Here is a 19,520-nt window from a genome sequence, read left to right on the forward strand (position 1 = left end):
AGGTTGTGGTGGGGTTCTGGAATGGGGAGAATCCTACCTGGGGTTGTACTGGATAGATGTGTCTGGTGATCTTTCCTACTAAACCCACTATACCAACGAATCATCAGTGCAAGTACTTCCAAAAGTCTATAGCCACATAAAAGGGGATACCATTTTTATAAGTAGATCTGTCAATCCATTTTTGACTTCCAAAATTAAATAAGTGTGCAAACTGCTCTCTAAATCACATATTAAAAGTAATCCCAAATGTAGAGTTTTTCAAATAACCACTATTGCCAAACTCAGATTCCTTGGCACATTTAACAAAAAATGGTCGGTACACAATGAAAAACAATTATACACTGGAGCTTGGTTGTTAGCTTTTGTATGCTTTCAGTCAACCAACAAAGAATCTATATATCCCTTCGACTGAAACAGTCAAATGAATATAATAGTACGTTAGTTTGGGAAATAAATCAGGTGAAAACTCTGTCACCTATTTTTACTTTTCCTCTCATGCTGTCCTTGGCTTTTTAGGTCAATAATTACATTTTCTGGAAAAGATATGAGCAAGCTATAAAAATTACAACTTTCTCAATTCAGAATTTTATCCATTTTTGAGAAATGTACAGTTTTGCAGGTTCTACCACGAGTTTCACATCTCTTTTCCCGCACAAATTGTAAGTAGGTATAAACGGAAAAAATAGGAAATATTGACTACTACTTAGAAACATGTTATTCCCATTTTTCTAAATTAAAAAAAAATAATAATCTAATGTTCCTCCATTTTGGCCATTTGCTTTGTTCCCCCCAAAGAGATACACAAACACAGATACCTTTAGAATTCACAACATGTAGCTAAAAAAAAGGAAAAAAAGACACAAAATTGGCTTGAATCCCTTTAGTGGAAAACAAAAGTTCAGGCTTAAGCACGAACAGCACCAAATATTAAAAAAATGGGCTTAGCAGTGTGTTGGAAGCCCCAGCATTTATGGGGTTAAAAATATCGACATCAGCAAAATCAACAAAGTAGCTAGTGTGGAGCGGGAAAGGAGAGTGGGAGCAGTGTGGCAAGAGAGAGAAAAACAGAGAAGAGGGCAAAGGAAGACAGAACACATAGTAGCCATGAGTAGGTAAGAGACGCCAAAAGGAGAGAGTACCACAAGATACAATAGTGCTCAGTACAGGAGACTCTGCAGGCTCGCTGCTGGAGATAGACAGGGTGAGGGAGGTTAGGCAGGATAGAGGTAAAGACCTTTAGTGCACTCTATGTAGAGAGAGAGCAAGATGATAGTGTAGAAAATACAATCCAATGGGCGGCAAAAGGAAAGAAAAAAGTAAAAACAGTTCCATCATGTCAGCAGTGAAGGATACAACTCATCCAACAACAGCAAGGATAAGGAAGAAATGCTCTAGTGGTGAGACATAAACAAGTTTAAGGAGGAAAGCCCTCCCATAAGGAGAGGGGAACTGAGATGGACAAAACATGTATTTAACCATAAGCAAGGGCTGACCCAAAGCCCAATCCATGTAGACTACAAATAATGGAGTTTTCTATGATTGTATAAATCACTTTTGGGAACGTGAACAAACGTGTTTGTTTGCTGATGCAAAGAATTAAATTGCTTCAGCATGACTGCTATACATAACAAGAGAAAGCACGCATCATTTTCAGCCTTCAAGTGTCACACACTAGCTTCAGAAAATGCACATGAAAAAATACATCATGCCCAAACCAGCTGACAGTGTTTTTATCAACCGACTTATGGTTGATGATGAAGTTACTAGTGGGCATAAGTTGCTCAAAGTAAAAACATAACAATAATGTTGCTTTTATTCATACTATAGTTCACGCATACAAACACGCACACACACATTTTTATGTTTAACCTTGCGTCTCACACCAAGAACATTAATAAAATACGAGAAGATAAATAAACCTTAAATTACAATAATGCCCAAATTACCATAAAAATAGAAATATTACATTTATAGATGACTTAAAGTCTAGGAAACAAGATTGCACATCCAGTCTGCTCCTCAAAATCTTCTCCAATGATAAATACACCTAAAATGGAGCAGTCCATAAATATATTATAAAGTATCCCCCACCACAATGGTAAACTATCTGTAGATGAAACAGGTTGCCTTCATACATACTTTGGAAGAGGAATATGTAAACTGTAATATGAATTCAATAGAAAACAAGAAGTATCATACTTTTGAACAGTGCTCTTGCTGTTCATGAATTCCTTAAAATAAGTCCTGATCTGACATATTTACACATCTATATATACAGATTCAATAGTCTTCATATAGCTCTCTGAGTAAGATGTGTTGTAGAATATATAATGAATGTCCTTCACTTCTTTCTTCACTGGGATGCCTGCAGTGTAGATGTGTGGATTTGATCTACTAAGATTTCAATTGTTTTTGAATTGATGACAACAACAGGAGGAGAGCCAAAAATCCACCTATTCCAAGCAGTCTCTTGATAAGAGCAGTTTTTTCCTTCGGAACCACAATTTGTGCAAGATCATTTGTGATTTGAGAAATTTCATGTGCCACGCACACAAAAATGAAAGTGCTGACGATAATGTTCAACATGGGATTTCCAGGAATCAGCACCAAGATCCCTTTAGTATCAGCTGCTAGCCATATGTGATATTGGCAAATAAACAACTGCAATACAAAAAAAAAGACAGTAAATCATCAACTTTAGGAATCGTGCTACAATCATCAAAACATTTGATAATGCCATATTAACTCTTAAGTAAAATGAACAACTGTTGTAATTCAAGACAGAGTGAAGAATTACTTTGTGGACTTTTTCTAATCCTTGATCATAAAGAAGGTTTAGGACAACTGGAAGTGAGGAGAAGGAGGTAAGGTAAGTGGGGAATGAGAGCTACAATGTTGATTAATATTTCTATTTTCTCATCATTGTTCATAATCGTCCATGTGTTTGTACGAGTGGGAAGATTTTCACGTCTCAAAAAATGAAGGGAGGAGGAAAGATACCAAGATCTCCAAGAAATCAGCCTGAGATAGTTTTAGCATTCGCTGGACAAAATACGTTTCAGCTTTGGAGCAGTTGTTCAATGCACGGTGCTTGAAAAAGCATGTGGCGTAGTCCATGTTATAGCCTTTCAGATACAAGCAATATATGAAAAATATATGAGGTAATCAATGAATATAAAATGTGTCTTTGAAGATTACATTTAGGTGTTAAACTGGAAAGTATCAGTGAAGGATAAGGTTGCATTTATGCTGACTCTATTGCTCATCCCTGTGCGCTCTCATTAACAACTTGTAGTAATCACTGCCAGCTTGCTGTGGGATAGTAAACTTCTTCTATAGCTGATTGAAAATGGGGCACTTGCACAAAGGTACAATACTTGCATGCTCAGGGCACATGTTACATGCCTCTGCCCTTCTGAGTTGCTATCCGTAGCCAGTTCTTTATGGAACAAGTATTGGGAATGTCAATGGCAACAGGCAATACATGCAAACACATGAATGTAGTAATGTTTCCATGCGATAGCACATTGAACATGTACTGGCTTTACTCACTAACCTTTGGTGGGATACTGGTATTTTGTGATGGTATTTATTGTCTTAGTAGAATTATTAGTAGTGGTTATATCAGTAGTATTGGTAGTGGTATTTTTGGTGAGGTATTGGTGGTGGTGATACTAGTAGTGCCTGTGGTAGTGTAAAACATAAAAGGATTACTTTCTGTATTCAACTCATGCATGAAATAAAGAACTAAATGAGCAAATGTAGAATGGCTGAATGCATTTTGCATATATAAAATAGCCCCTTAGACATTGCAGTAGAAGTATTCTATAGGTGACAGAATGATACATCAAGCAGCCAATAGGACGAGTTGAGATGAAAATATACCTCTCGGCTATCTAAGAAGTGATGGACAATATCTGCAACTGAAAGAAGCGGGTCCAAAATCTCAAAGGTTGAAGAGGGTTAACCCAAAGACCTTGCCATGTGTATTGTAATCAATAGGACAAGAGACACTGTGCTATCGAATTTTACCTAATAAAGCCATATGGTGTGAACAGACACATTAATGATAGACGGGTCAGATTAAGAGTCTTGGTAATAGATTACCTGAGATTACAATGAACATTAATGTTGGAGCGAGTATGTGGCCTAATGACTAAGGTGGTGGCCTCAAATCTGGGGAACCGGGTTTGAGTCTCGGCAACAACGCTCAACACCCTGCGATTCTGGGCAAATCACTTAATCTCCCCGTGCCTAACAAAAACGAATGTGTCTGTCTGTAACACAACTGGTGCTCATGTAAAGTGGTCTTATACCTTCGGGTTGAGTTTGCGCTATATAAAACTCTGGAAAAAAAAGAAACGCTCATTCTATCCTATTCCTAACATCCCTTTCCTATTCTCAAATTGTGTGTATATTCAGAGCAACTCAAATTAAGATCATGAGAATGGTGGCATCAAGCAGCTTAGGGTAAGACAAAGATGTTACGCTGGAAGGAAGCACTGAGGGAAATATCAGAAGAATGCATATGTGGGGAAGCCCACATATGCATGAATCATGTATGTAAGGCAATAGATACCATGGTGCATCTACAATGTGGTCTATTTTGTCCTGTCACCAGATAGCAGTGACAGGATAAAATAGACCACGTTGATAGCAGTAAAGCAGCAAAGAAAATATCTATTAACCATGGCTATATAAACAGTTATTTTATTTAGGGGTGTTCCTTTGTGGGGGTGAATTTCTTTGAAGTGACTCAAGATCAATCTTATGGAAGAGCACCTATGGACAGTACTTTACCATAATGTTTTGACTGTGGACATCAATGGTTAAAAACAAGTTTTTATCCCATTATGTCTGTCATTGCAAGTGAGTTAATCAAGAAGAGGGACGGAGAGACCGTTCAGAACTGAAAAGAATGCGGATATAATGTTTGACTCTGAAGGACACAATTGGGGGGGGAAGTGGGGATTGCTGGTCCTTCGTCAGTACTTGGTGCTCCGACATTTGTTCTAAAGCACCCTACTATACTCTTTATTAGGTCAGTAAAATCAGAATATTGCATTATGGTTCAAGTAACCAAACATGGAGTATGGTACAAGAGACACAAAGAAACAAAAGAGTCAAGGAGGAATTGGGCTCCATGGCGCCAAGCCTCTGAACATCGGCGGAAAAACCACCGTTGGCGTCAAAAAATATATTTTGAAAAGCAGGACACCATCCCTGCAATTAATCACCTCAAAATACTACGGCAGATGTGGGCCATTTTAAATTCAATTAAAATCAAGCAATTAAAATCAACTGTACTATTTCACTTAGTTAAGGTGTATCTATGTGTTGTAGATTTTTCACTTTGTGCAATTTATCTATAAATTATGTTTAAACTGCAGCTTTAGAATATAATACAACGTGAGGCTCTGCCTTGAACCTATAATCCTTGGCACAATATCCAGATCTCAGATCATTTCTGAAATACCAAGGCTCCTTAATACACTTTATGAATTAGCATAATGAAATGTTTGTTTTGAACTGGCTGGCTAAGTTAATTACCGTGATGCACCATCTGGCAGATCAAAGGTCACAAAGAATAACAGGTCTATTTCAGGGGCAGCAAGAAACTTCAGCTAGAATAACAGGACAGAGTCGGAAGATCTGCTAAGTAGTAGTAAGAATGCCCCAAGGAGTTGGTGAAGAACAGACCCAGACTTGTGTCCCTGCTTCCCAGGACTTTGTCCCTTGGAGGGAACAGGCATACCTGGAAGCATAGTAAATATAGAAGAAAAGGAAAATGCTACTTACCAATATGCATCTGTTCTTGGCATGTAGAGCTGCAGAGTTACACACTGTGCATAGATCACCACCTAGTGTTGGGCCCGGATGTTCGCAGTTTGTTTTTTTCCTGAAAAGTTCTTTGGAAGTCACAAGATAGGTGACTCCTCCATTGGCTCATATAGCGCATGGCATCTGCTCCAATCTCAGATTGTTTTTCGCCGTTAAGGAAATGAAGAAGCTTTGCAAGAAAAGGAAGGATGTCCAAGTAAGCTGTATCTAATTAAGATAATACAGGAATAGATACGGGTAGCCGGGAAGGCGGGTGGGCGTGTGTAACTCTGCAGCTCTACATGCCAAGAACAGATGCATACTGGTAAGTAGCATTTTCCGTTCGAGGCACATGAGCTGCAGATTACACACTGTGCATAGATTGCATAGCAGTACCCACTCTTAGCGGCAACCACCCCTATGTGTTGCAGTAGTTTGAAATAGTGTTTTGAAAACAACCTGGCCCACATTAGCTTGTTGTTTAGTTTGCACATCTACACAATAGTGTTTTGTGAATGTGTGCGGTGTAGACCATGTCCATGAAGGCTTTAATAGCAGGCACTCTAAACAGAGATAGATGCTGTCTGTTTTGAAGATATGCTGCTATGGCAGCAAGATGCAGTCTAATAGATGTGTAGGCTAAGTAACATCTTTGGAGGTGTAAGTATCTGATGATGTGTTGAATAGACACGTCTAGGGGATTAATATTGTTGTTGTGACAATATATTACAAAGCGTTTCCACTTAGCTGTATAGCATGCTCTAGTGGTTGGACGTCTAGCTTCTTTTATGACGTTTATGCTGTCAGGAGGAAGGTTAAGATATCCGAATTCTAGGATTTCAGGAGCCAGACCACAAGGTTGAGCTGAGCTGGGTCCGGGTGTCTGATCTCTCCATGGTTCTGTGTTAAAAGACGTGGAGATAGGTATCGTTTTTTGTGTGGTACTACAGGCAGTTGTAGCAGTGTGGTGTACCATGGCTGTCTGGCACACGTTGAAGCAATTAGGGAATGCTGCTGTAGTTTGTGTACTACTAGTGGCATGAGTGGTAGAGGCGGGAAAGCGTACGTAAATCTACCTGACCAGTTCATCTATATCGCATTGCCTTTGGACAGTGGGTGTGGATATCTGGCAGCGAAGCTTGGGCCTTTGACGTTTTCGTGGGTGGCAAAGAGGTCTATTTGAGGTTGTCCCCACATCTGAAAGAATGGTTGAAGAACTTGCGGATGAAGTTCCCACTCGTAGGTCTGTTGTGACTGACGACTTAACAGATCTGCTATGGTATCTTGTACTCCTGGAACATGCTGGGCTAAGAGGAATATGTTTTGAGGTATAGCCCACCGCCATATGTTCTGTGCTTGTTTAGAGTTGCAGGGAGTGTGTTCCGCCCTGTTTCTGTATCTAATACATGGCTGTCTCGTTGTCTGTGCGGACTAACACAGCTTTGTTTGATACTTGCTTTTGGAAAGCTTTCAATGCCAGGAATATGGCTAGTAACTCCAGATGATTGATATGGAGTAACTTTTGTTGTGGTGTCCACCTGCCTTGCATGGTGTGTTGCAGTAGGTGGGCTCCCCAGCCGGAGAGCGATGTGTTCGCTGTCAAGACTATTTGCGGAACTGGCTCTAGGAAAGGTCGCACTTTGGAAAGGTTTTTGGTGTTCCACCACTGCAGAGAGCAATGAGTCCGACCGTCCACCAACACTAGGTCTGTTAATTGACATTGAGCCTGGTTCCATTGACGTGCTAAGCATTCTTGGAGAGGACGCATTTGAAGTCTTGCATGGGGCACTATGAAAATGCAAGAGGCCATCATCCCTATGAGCTGCATGAACACTCGTGCTGGAAGGGAGTGTTGTGGCTGAAACTTTGTGAGAAGAGCTTTCATGCTGGCTATCCTTACTGGAGTGAGATAAGCGAGCGCTGTTGTGGTGTTTATTGTGGCACCGAGGTACTGTTGTACTTTGGATGGTTGCAGATGGGACTTGGTGTTGTTTATTGTGAACCCCAAGTTGTGAAGCAGTTGGATGGTGGCATGAGTGTATTCCACACACTGGTTGTAGGAGCTGGCTTCTATGAGACAGTCGTCCAGGTATGGGAAGACGTGAATTTGCTGTCTTCGTAAATGTGCTGCCACTACTGCTAGGCACTTGGTGAATATTCTTGGTGTTGTTGTGACTCTGAAAGGGAGTACTTTGAATTGATAATGCTGCCAGTCTATTACAAATCTGAGATGCTTCCTGTGAGCTTTGTGAATGGGAATGTGGAGTATGTATCCTTGAGATATAGAGTAGCAAGGATGTTGTTTTGTAACAGAAGAAGAAGGACTTGTTGAAGTGAGACCATGTGAAAATGGTCTGACTGTATGTATATGTTTAGAGGTCTAGAATAGGCCTTATCCTTCTTTGGGATAAGAAAGTATAGGGAGTAGACTCCCTTGTTTTGTTGGTGCAGAGGAACTGGTTCTATTGCACCTTTTTGCAGCCGAGATTTTCTTGCTTTAGCAGTGACAGATGCTCTTGTGACATTGGACGCTGTTTGGGTGGTATGCTTGGGGGGTTAGATGTTAGTTCTAGACAGTAACCTGATTAAATAATTTGTCGCACCCACCTGTCTGATGTGATGTTGGTCCAGGCAGGAAGGAATTGTAGTCTTACCCACCACAGGAGTGGAAGGGTGGGGGGGAAGTGGAGGAAAGTCATTGGGTAGGGGTGGAGGTAGAGCTGGAGTTGTTGGTTTTGCCTCTGCCTTTGTTGTTGTTACCCCTGTAACCCCCTCTTTGGTAGCCCTTAGTGAATGTGGATTGGCTAGGGATCTTATAGGAAGTGGAGGGGCTATCAGAAGAGTAGCCTCTTGGGTTGCCTCTATATGATGAGCGACAAAAAGAACATCTGGGAGCTTGCAGTTGCAAGGCTCCCATAGATTTAGCTGTGTCGGTGTCTTTTTTCATTTTCTCTAAAGATACATCGACATTAGGGCCAAATAGGTGTTTCTCATCAAATGGCTGATTGAGGATGGAATGAGGATTGAGGATGGAATGAGGAATGAGGATGGAATGTTGTACTTCAGGTTTAAAACCTGAAATAGGTAGCCAGGCATGCCTACGTAACAGGACATTGGTGTCTTGAGGCAGTATCTGCGGCATCTAGGGCACAACGAATGGAAGTTTTGGTGATATTTTTACCTTCCTGTATGAGTTCATTGGCCCTGTTTTTATATTTATCTGGTAGATGCTGCATTATGGATTCCAGTTCATCATAATGTGCCCTGTCATATCGTGCCAATAGCGCTTGAGTATTGGCAATGCGCCATATGTTAGCTGTCTATGACGCTGTTCGTTTGCCGGAGGCATCCAGGAGTTTAGATTCCTTATCTGGTGATGAGGCCTCACCTGATGTTTGTGAATTGGCATGTTTACGTGCGTTAGAGACTACCAAGGAATCTAGTGGTGCTGGGCCTCTAATGTAAACTGGATCTGTAGGGGCAGCTTTGTATTTTTTCTCAATGTGGGGGTTGAGTACTCAAGCCCTGACAGGATCTGTAAATACCTCTGTTGGATGCTTAATGACCCCCTTAAGCATTGGCAAAATGGAAGTGGACCTTGGTGTAGTATCAAAAGTGTCTAATAAGAAATCTTCCTCCACAGTGTCTGTGTGCAAGTCGACTCCATGGTATTGAGCAGCCCTATGGACTAGTAGGTTAAAACCTATAGTGTCCTCTGGGGGGGGTGGCCTGGAGGGATAGACATCATCTTGAGGGACGTAAGGCACATCAGGGGTGGTATAATCATCCCAACGATTAGGTGATTGAGGGGGACTATTGGTCCCTACTGGGTCATGTGCACCCCCACCTGTGTCATCAGAGTCTGATCTATATCATCTGGATTAGGGGATGGTGTAGGAAAATTATGTGGGGGAGGAAGTAGAGGAGGAGGAAGAGTATGGGGAGGTGGTGAGGAAGGGAACCTTAATGGAGAGGTTGCAATGTCGCACTTCTTTGAAGGAGGAGGTGCAGGCACCTCTAGTGGTCTCTTCTTGGAGCGAATAGTCAGTTGGCCAGTCTTAGTATCCTTTACAAGAGTCTTTTGTGGATGGCAGGCCCTTCGGTGTCGAAGTTCTCGGTTCCGGAGGTTTTTTCGGCACCAACCCAGTAGCTGGTCTAGGGTCTTTCGGCTTAGAATTGCGACCTTTTGAAATGTCTTTAACCAGAACATGTTTTTTCGGTTCCAGGGGATTTTCCGGCTCCGAAGCATGGGAGTCGGGACCTTTAGGTAGTTTTTTACTCAGCTCTGACTGCGGTTTTGACGTCCATGAGCCGGTGCCAGTCTTCGGCGCCGAGTGCTTGGGTGCCGAAGCAGCGGTCGGCGTGGACAAGGAAGGTGGCTTCTTTTTCGGTGTCGGTATGGGATCAACACTGGGAATAGGCTGACTCGAGCCCGAGCCGCCTGAAGGCTTAATAGGCTTCTTTGCCGGGCCCAAAGACAGGGTGTGGGAAGCAGTCTCTCGGTGTGCACCCGGGCCCGAAGGGGAGGGTGTGACCGAAGCCTTTTTGGAGGGTGTCGAAGAAGGGTCGGGGTCGACATTCTTACTTACGACCCGTTGAGCTGGAGTGATGTCCTCAACGTCTGAGTCTTCGGCATCAAAAGAGCTGGCGCTTTGTTTGGCCCGCTGTTGTTCAGGCACGTCGACGCCCTCTTCAAAGATGTCGTCCGGGATCGAAGCCGACGAGCGAGCCATTGTTCTTCGAGCTTGTCGGTCCCGAATCGTCTTCTTGGAGCGGAAGGAGGCACAAGCGGAACAGTCTTTGGCCTTGTGCTCCGGAGAGAGGCAAAGGTTGCACACCTCATGTAGATCGATGAGGTGAATCTTCGAGCCACACTGAGGACACTTTTTGAATGAGCCAGAGAGTAAGGCCCAGGAATGCCCGAAGGCCTTCGTCGATGACCGGAATCGAAGACTTCGAAGTCGCGAAGAGTCTAGTCGATGGGGACCGCGATCTAAACCATACCGTCGAACTGGGTGAGGATTGCGTGTCGAAGGAAAATCAGTTCCAAACCGGAGCGCAGAAAACCGATCCGAGCCAGATGGCGGAAAAAAACAATCTGAGGATGGAGCCGGTGCCCATGCGCAATATGGTCCAAAGGAGGAGTCACCTATCTAGTGACTTCCAAAAAACTTTTAAGGACAAAAACAAACTGCAAACATCCGGGCCCAACACTAGGTGGCGATCTCTGCACGGTGTGTAATCTGCAGCTCATATGCCTCGAACAGGTGTGTTCTGGTTTTGGAATGAGCTGCCATTTGGGCATGTAATTACAATGCTTCCAAAGTGGGGGTGAGGTGGGAGGGGACAGGTACCATTCTGTCTTTGTGAGAGGCAATTTGAGATGGAGAGATGATGTGGTATCACACGATTGACTGGATGCATCAATAGGCATGGGAATCTCTACCTCTAACCTAGGTCCTTTCTCAGGCTGGGATGGACAAGGGTATGGACAAGCTCCTTTGCCAGGAGTGTGGATGTGCACCCAACTCAATTCATACTGTGGACCTTGTGAACTCTACAGGGATAGTGACCCAACTTTCCATACACCCCCATGACCATTGTAGAGTAGACTTTCTGGAGATTCTGCTGGGAGTGGTCTTCCGGTGGCGCCTGGAAAAGACAATATGGGCTCCAACTATAGCACATTCACCAAACAAGAAGCTATAATCTGCAGCCTGGATCTAGGTGGACCCCCTTCTCTTTGCTGACGTGAGCACAGGTACCAATGGAAACAGCACCTCTGCACCCAGTCGCCACAGGGAAGTTAACGAGAATCTGCTGGTAGTACATTGGACTTTAGCCCCTTACGACCCTAAGTCCTGAAGCAGACCCCAGAAACGGGGCACACAGCTGTATACTATACATGCAAGTTCTCCCGTGGGAACACATTGTGCGTAGAGACGTATCAAGTAAACTTTTTACGTACCTGCTAAAATCCAATATTGTAAAGAGTACTAACTTGCTGTCAAAATTCTTGGTATCAAAATTTAGATAAAAAAGCTACTTGTTGTTTCTAAACTGGTCTCCAATATATTCTTGAGTGTGTGTCTTATTTACTATTTGTGTGTGTGTCAACAAATGCTTAGCACTACCCTCTGATACGCACAGCTGGTCATAAATCACCACAAAAGAGCACATTTGTGGCTCTGTAAACCAATCAGGGTTTGCCTAGACTCTTTACACAGTGTACCTTTTTTTGGTCCATTATATAAAGAAGTGGCGAAGGAATTTACAGAAAACAATTATATCATAAAAACTGATCACGTATCCGGAGTGTAATAGCATTAGGAATTAGGCCTACAGATAAAGGAGCCACTTGCTTCTTCCCGGCCCTACTTTAGCAACACTCATTGGTGCTGTTGTGAGCAGCAACAGCACTTCTGCTAACCTGCTGCAGTCATCTGATTTACTTTTATTAGGTGTTTAGGTTACCCAAAATCAGAAAATGCAATGAGCCAAAAGTACTACATCCCCTCATTTACTGTCCATGAGACGCATCGTAAATTTCTAATGAGTAGGCATTTTCTTGTGTTTTTAATGATAGAATTAAGCTATATAACATTGCATCAGTTTGATATGGAGAAGGAAATCAAGAAAGCCTACAAGATGCAGCCTATCTTAATGGGCAATATATGGAACAGCAGAGGGTAAGCGTATGTGTCTACGCATAAACAATGTCAGAAAGTCCACAGCTCTTCTATTATGGTACAGTTTACAAGGAACAATGAATGGTTTCTCTCCACAAAATTCAGAATAACTTTCGAAAAGGGGGTTTGAAATGGTCATGGTATTATCTATGTCCTTGTGAATTTCAGAGTTTTTTAAATACACTTTTGTGGTAGTTTTTATCTCATTTCAACAACTAACTACAACTTTACTTTAATTTTTGTTTAAATTCCAAGTTTTTTTTTAAACATAATATCTTATTACCATATCTAACTATATAAAATGTTGCTGCACTTCAACAAACACTCACACACACATATATATATATATATATATATATATATATATATATATATATATATATATACACACTCGCACACATGGGGCTACTTGGTGATTCAGCAGCATTCAAACAATCCTTTAAATATGACACTTTGGACATGTCTTTTTTATTTTCTTACTTATTTATGAACTTGCTCTTATTTTTTGCTATGATTGTAATTATCACACACTATGATGATTTTTTTTGTATTGCACATTTTATAATTGCTACTTTTAATCTAACCAATATGATAGATGCATGTAAACTTTAGGCTTATGGAAACTGAAATCTACTAACCAAATAGCATTTGTGCATGAAATATTGCTTTTACTTACTTCCAAAGAAATTTTGCCAAACCATGCGAAAAATGTACTATATACTGAACGTGCATATCCAGGAATATTCCTTATCAGGACAAAAGCTAAGATCTAAAAGGAGAAAAAATGCATTTATTTTAAATGAATCTGATACAATTCCCATTTCCTGCAAATATGAGAGCATCATCTGTCAAACAAAAGCATACAAAATACAGGGTTTTAGGTTCCAAATCACAATTCCTACAATAAGAAAGTGAGTTTCCCAATCCCACACATACATACATACATACATACATACATATATATATATATCTATCTAGCTGTTACAAAAAAGCATCTATACAACAGATCAAGGCGGTTAAAATCCTGGTTAAAGAGAAGTTGACCCTTTGTAAACGTGATGGGTTAATAACCAAGGAAGAATTCTCGTTCATGCACAATGAATTCCCAACCATACCGAACATATATTTGATTACTATGGTGCATAAAGGAACAACACCAACCCCAGGGAGGCCCATTATATCAGCTAGGGAAAATATCTTTGAGAAGATCTCCCAATATGTAGATTTTTTCTGAGGAATTCTGTAACACCCTCCCTTCATACATAAAGGACACATGATTTTCTGAAAAAGTTGCACCCGGTGCACTGGAAAGAAGACTACAGTTTAAAAACTATGGACATTACTTTGTTGTGTACGAGTATTGCACATGAGGATGGCCTTAGGGCAACTGAGTACTTTTTTAAACAAGAGATCTATTTATCTGTATAACCACAATCAAATGCTGTTGAAAATGATTAGTTTATGTCTCACTAACAACTATTTTTATTTGGTAAGGAAAATGCTAATTACCAGTATGCATCTGTTCTTGGCATGTAGAGCTGCAGAGTCACACACTGTGCATAGGTCGCCATCTGGTGGTGGGCCCTGATGATTACACTTTGTTGGTGTCCTGGAAGTAGTCTTTGTAGTCACAAGATAGGTGACTCCTCCTATGGACTATAGTGCGCATTGGGCATCGACTCCATCTTCAGATTGTTTTTCGCAAAGAAGTGAAATGATGGAGTTGTGTAAGAACAGAAAAAGATGTCCATGTATGGTGTATCTAAGTAAGATAATACTGGAACAGATAAAGGTAGCCGGAGAGGTGGGTGGGAGTGTGTGACTCTGCAGCTCTACATGGCAATAACAGATGCATACTGGTAAGTAGCATTTTCTGTTGGGAGGCAAATGAGCTGCATATCACACACTGTGCATAGATTACATAGCAGTTATCTCCCTTAGCGGCGAACACCAGTATCTGCTGCAGTTGTCTGAAATAGTGTTTTGAGTACAGCCTGGTCCACACCAGCTTGTTGTTTTGCTTGCAAATCTACACAATAATGTTTTGTGAATGTGTGCAGTGTAGACCAAGTAGCTGCTTTGTAGATATCATCTAATGGAATGTTTCCTGAAAATGCCATGGATGCCCCTATTTTACGCTGGAATGAGCCCTAGAGGGAATGGATAAAGTACGTTTTGCTTTGCGTTAGCAAATTTGCATGCATTTTACAATCCACCTTGCAATACCTGTTATTGAAATGGGATTGTTTTTGTGTGGTAGAGAGAAAGACACGAAAAGCTGTTTTGTTTTACAGAAGAACTTTGTCCTATCAATATAGTAAAGAAGAGCTCTTTTAAAGGTCCAGTGTATGAAGAGCTCTTTCAGCCACTGTTGTAGGTTGGGATAAGAATTCTGGCAACTCAACAGATTGATTGAGGTGGAAATGTGAAATTACTTTGGGTAGGAATTTTGGATTAGTTCTTAGAACCACTTTATTTTGATGTATTTGTAAGAATGGTTCCTCAATTGTTAGTGCCTGGAGCTCACTTACTCTTCTGAGTGATGCGTAAGCCACTAGAGAGGAGACTTTCCATGTAAGAAATTGTAGCTCACATTTGTGTAGGGGTTCCAACGGAGGGCCCATAAGTCAAGTGAGAACAATGTTTACATTCCACACTGGTGGGGGTGGTACCCTGGGAGGAATTATTCTTTTGAGGCCTTCCATGAAGGCTTTGATGGCAGGAACTCTGAAGAGCGACAGATGTTGTCTGTTTGAAGGTAAGCTGCTATCGCAGCTAGATGTAACCTGATGGATGTATATGCTAAATGACATCTGTGAAGATGTAGTAAATATCATATAATATGCTGGATGGAAACATCTAGTGGATTGATATTGTTATTGTTGCAATAGATAACAAATCTCTTCCATTTGGCTGCATAGCAGGCTCTAGAAGTGGGACGTCTAGCTTCTTTGATGACGTCCATGCAATCAGGCGGGAGGTTTAGGGAGACCAATTCTAGGACCTCAGGAGCCAAATGGCAAGGTTCAGCTGCATGGGGTCCGGTTGCATGATCTCTACATGGTTCTGTGTTATGAGGTGTGGAGAGAGGCGTAGTTTTTGATGTGGTACCACTGAGAGTTGTAGCAGGGCGGTGTTCCACAGCTGTCTTGCCCACGTTCGGTTCTGGTTATTTAGGATCTGGATGTTTTTTCGGTTCTGGTTGTTTCTGGTCCGAAAGGTTTTTCGGTTCTGGCTGCTTTGGTTCCGTGTGTTTCTTCGGTAGGAGTTGCTTGGGTTCCGAAGATTTTTTCTGTTCCGGGTGGCTAGGTTCCGAAGCTTTCTTCGGTGGGAGTTTAGGAACCGGAACGTGGTCGGAGTGGAGGGATGGTTGACTCGAGTCCGAGTCACCTGAAGGTTTTAGTTTAGTCTTCTTTGCCGGAAAGTGGGGCGTGAGAAGTGTTAGAATGGCATCCACCTAGGCCCGAGGGTGAAGGTGTTACCATAGCCTTGTCCGGCAACGGAGGGGTGAAAGGGGTCAGTAAGGTCGAACTCTGTACTTACGACCCGTTGACCTGTTGGAATGCTGCCGTCATCGACCTGCTGACCATGTTTGGAATCGGGGTCTTCGGTTTGAGAATCGATGATCAACTGTTCCTCTGTGTCTTCTAACTCCTGTTGATCAGGAGTCTCTCGGACAATGCTGTCGACTGGAGGCGCTGAAGCTTGAGCCATGGCCCTTCAAGCCTGTCGATTCCTGATGGTTTTCTTCGACTTGAAGGAAGTGCAGGCCTGGCAGTGTCGACTTCCATGTTGTGGAGACAAACAGAGGTTGCAGACTTGGTGCAGATCAGTGTGGGGGAATTTGTGTCCACACTGTCCACACCGAGGGCACTTTTTGAAAGGTGTTCTTTCCATCGGCCAAAGGCCTGATAGCGCTGGTGGGCCCGACGGCCCGCGTGGACAACCGGAATCGAGGTTTTAAACTATGCGCATCGGAGAGGAATCGCGATCAAAAACGATACAGACGATAGGGTAATGGATTGCGCATCGAAAGGTCGATCGGTAACTAACCCGACCGGGAGCATGACAAACACATCCGAGCCCGATGGCGGAAAAAACAATCTGAAGATGGAGTCGATGCCTATGCACACTATAGTCCATAGGAGGAGTCACCTATCTCGTGACTACAAAGATTTCTTCCAGGACAACAGCAAAGTGTAATCATCCGGGCCCAACACCAGATGCCGACCTATGCAGTGTGTGATCTGCAGCTCATATGCCTCGAACAGAGGTGTACCAACAACTAAGAGGGGTCGCCATGGGTGCCTGCTTCTCCCCCAGCTATACGTGTTTACACGTTGGCTGGTGGGAGGAGCGGGTCATATTAGCTGACCATGGACAGATGTACATACAACATGTGATGGAGTAGTGGCGGTACAGTGACAACGCTTTTATAGTCTGGAAGGTCACTAGGGAAAGTGACACTGCTTTTATAGGTGCCATAAAAAACAACACAACACACTTACAGCTAAGATGTCTAGCCTAGCAATTGACTTCCTGGATGTTCAACTATATATAAAAGAGGGTAAATAGGAAGCTAAAATACATAGAATAGAGACAGCAGGCAACTCAATGCTGCATGCGTCCAGTTTTCACCCAAGACATACATTCAGAATTCTACCCAATGGGGAATTTTTAAGAACACGCAGAATATGTAGTTTTGGTGACATGCTAGGATGAGATGGACTTCTGCAGCGAGGATACAATAAGAAGTGCATTGCCCAAGCGAGAACAAGAGCCAACTCTCATCCCAAGGAATCCATTCTATCCCTAGATAGTGCTCAAGAGGATGGTACGAATGGATTGGAGATTACAGAACAGCTGAATGACATCACATTTATTACCACATATTATAAACAGGAAAAACAGATATGATCTATAATAAATAAGCAGTGGCCCATTGTGCTAACAGATTTAACTTTGGTTAAAGTTCTCCCTTCAAAACCAGCAAGCTCTCTCTGTGAGGGACTCTCTGGTCAGCAATAACCCAGTCAGCAATAACCCAGAATTGGAGGTTAAGTCTAACTGGTTATCAGCAAAGGAGGGGTTCTACAAATATAAGACTTGCAGGGAAAGTACCTTTGGAATCAATAAATCCAGTTTTAGATCAGCTTTTAGTGAAAAGCACATTAAGGTCAAGGGCCACCACACATTCAAAACGGAATTGGCTGCTTATGTTTTCGAATGCTCATGTGGCTTAAACTATGTGGGAAGTACCAAACTGCAGGTAGACTTGAGAATCCTGAAACACATCAGAGCGATTGCAAACTCTGACTGGCATGGCATGGCATGGCAGTATAAACTGGTCCATATCAACAATCTTAGTGGGCTCAAATATTTTTTAATAGGAGCAGTGCCGGTTTTAAGTAAAGGAGGGAACAAAGAAAGATCACTAAGACAGTTAGAATCCAGATTCATTTTAGAGTTGGGCTCCAAAATACCTAATGGATTGAAGATAAGTGAGAATGTACACTATTTTTTATAATCCAATTTAACATTACCATCAGAACGAGAGCAGCAGCATTTAAATGCGATAAGGATGCATGGTGTTCTCTGTAGAGATTTGAGTAACGTGTACAGACTCTGTGGCATTGTATGTGTATTTATGCAGTGGTTTACCTCATGAAAGCATCAATAGAAATATAATATTTGTGAAATAGTGTTTAATGATGAGCTATTTAAGTTTCCATTTATAAATTTTCGTTGATGCACCAGTCACTTTAGAAAAACATAAATCAGGATGTTGAATTGAATTACAGGTTAATAATGTATTAACCTTATATCATATCATTTAATTGACCTTGAACTATGCACGGGTCACTTTACAAACAGTTTTAGTACTTTATAGCAAAATTGCCTTAGCACAAGAGGGTTGATCTAATGCATTAGGGCAGCAATATTTAATCACCCATTCGGCACGGCTTGACTGTACACGCTGAGACGTGACTACAGTTATTTTGCATTCAAGCATAATTAAATTGTCAAGTTGGACAGGTCACTTTATTAATATGCATTTGCACTTTAATGAAGAACTACGTTGGTCAAAGGCAACATGAAATTAAAGCCACTTCATTGGAGCAGTAAAGATATGTGGTTAGACAACAGGACAATGATGGCACTACTGTTGAAATAGTTTTTTGTAATACAAGATTGGAATGAATTGCTCTTCTTAGGAAAGGATTATATTATATTGCTGCTAAAAACTTCCTGATAATTGCACTTGTGTATATATATTTGCACACTATAAGCACCAAGCCCTTTATTAGGATGTATTTTTATTGAAATTTGAAACAGAGATAAAACTGTAATGTTTACATGTTTATACAGGCGGAGAATTTGTTTTCAAAATGATTGAAGGAATTAGTTACTTACCTGTACACTATAGTTCTCAAGTATGATCTTTCATAGATTCACACGCTTGTATCTTCCCCGTCGTCATGGTGGGAGTCTCACGGTAACAGAATGACCAAAGCAGTATCAAAGAGAAGAAAACTGCATAGAAAGGCCCATAGGGAATGTAGTATTTGGTAACCAGACCTCCTCATTGTTTGGTCCAAAAGTTAGCCAATCAGCATTGCTGCCCTGCCCTCACACTCCCCAGCAGAAGCTTCAGGCCTCAGATTTCCGTCCCAGAGTGAGAGACATGGATAATTACCGAGAAACAGGTTCTGCCTGAGAAACGGGGAGGCGGGCAGGCGCATGTGAATCTATGAAAGATAATACTGGAGAACTATAGTGTACAGGTAAGTAACTAATTCCTTCTCCAGTATTACATCTTTCATAGATTCACATGCTTGTATCAGAGTAGTAAGTAGTGCTCACAAAAACCTGCAGCATTTCCAGGATAGAACCCAGAAGGAAGTTCTGCAGGAAAGCAATTTCATGATCTAAAATACACAAGTCAGATAGGAATAAAAACTAAATTCCTTTTCAAAGTATATTGTGCAAGTTTTTGTTAGAAAAACATAA

The 19,520-nt window shown here is 41.7% G+C and overlaps 1 protein-coding gene across 1 annotated transcript in view; it reads right to left on the reverse strand.

Moving 5' to 3' along the window:
* Positions 1-865: 865 nt before the first annotated feature.
* Positions 866-19,520, reverse strand: part of CASD1 (CAS1 domain sialic acid O acetyltransferase 1) — a 163,384-nt gene continuing 144,729 nt past the window's right edge. Inside the window, exons 17-18 of the mRNA XM_086941948.1 lie at positions 13,186-13,278; positions 866-2,661 (exon numbers count right to left, since the gene is read on the reverse strand). Of these exons, the coding sequence (XP_086798074.1) occupies positions 2,395-2,661; positions 13,186-13,278 (360 nt within the window). The 3' untranslated portion in view covers positions 866-2,394. The remainder of the gene's footprint in view (positions 2,662-13,185; positions 13,279-19,520) is intronic.

This window comes from Lissotriton vulgaris, chromosome 10, assembly GCF_964263255.1.
Source record: "Lissotriton vulgaris chromosome 10, aLisVul1.2, whole genome shotgun sequence".
Taxonomy (NCBI): domain Eukaryota; kingdom Metazoa; phylum Chordata; class Amphibia; order Caudata; family Salamandridae; genus Lissotriton; species Lissotriton vulgaris.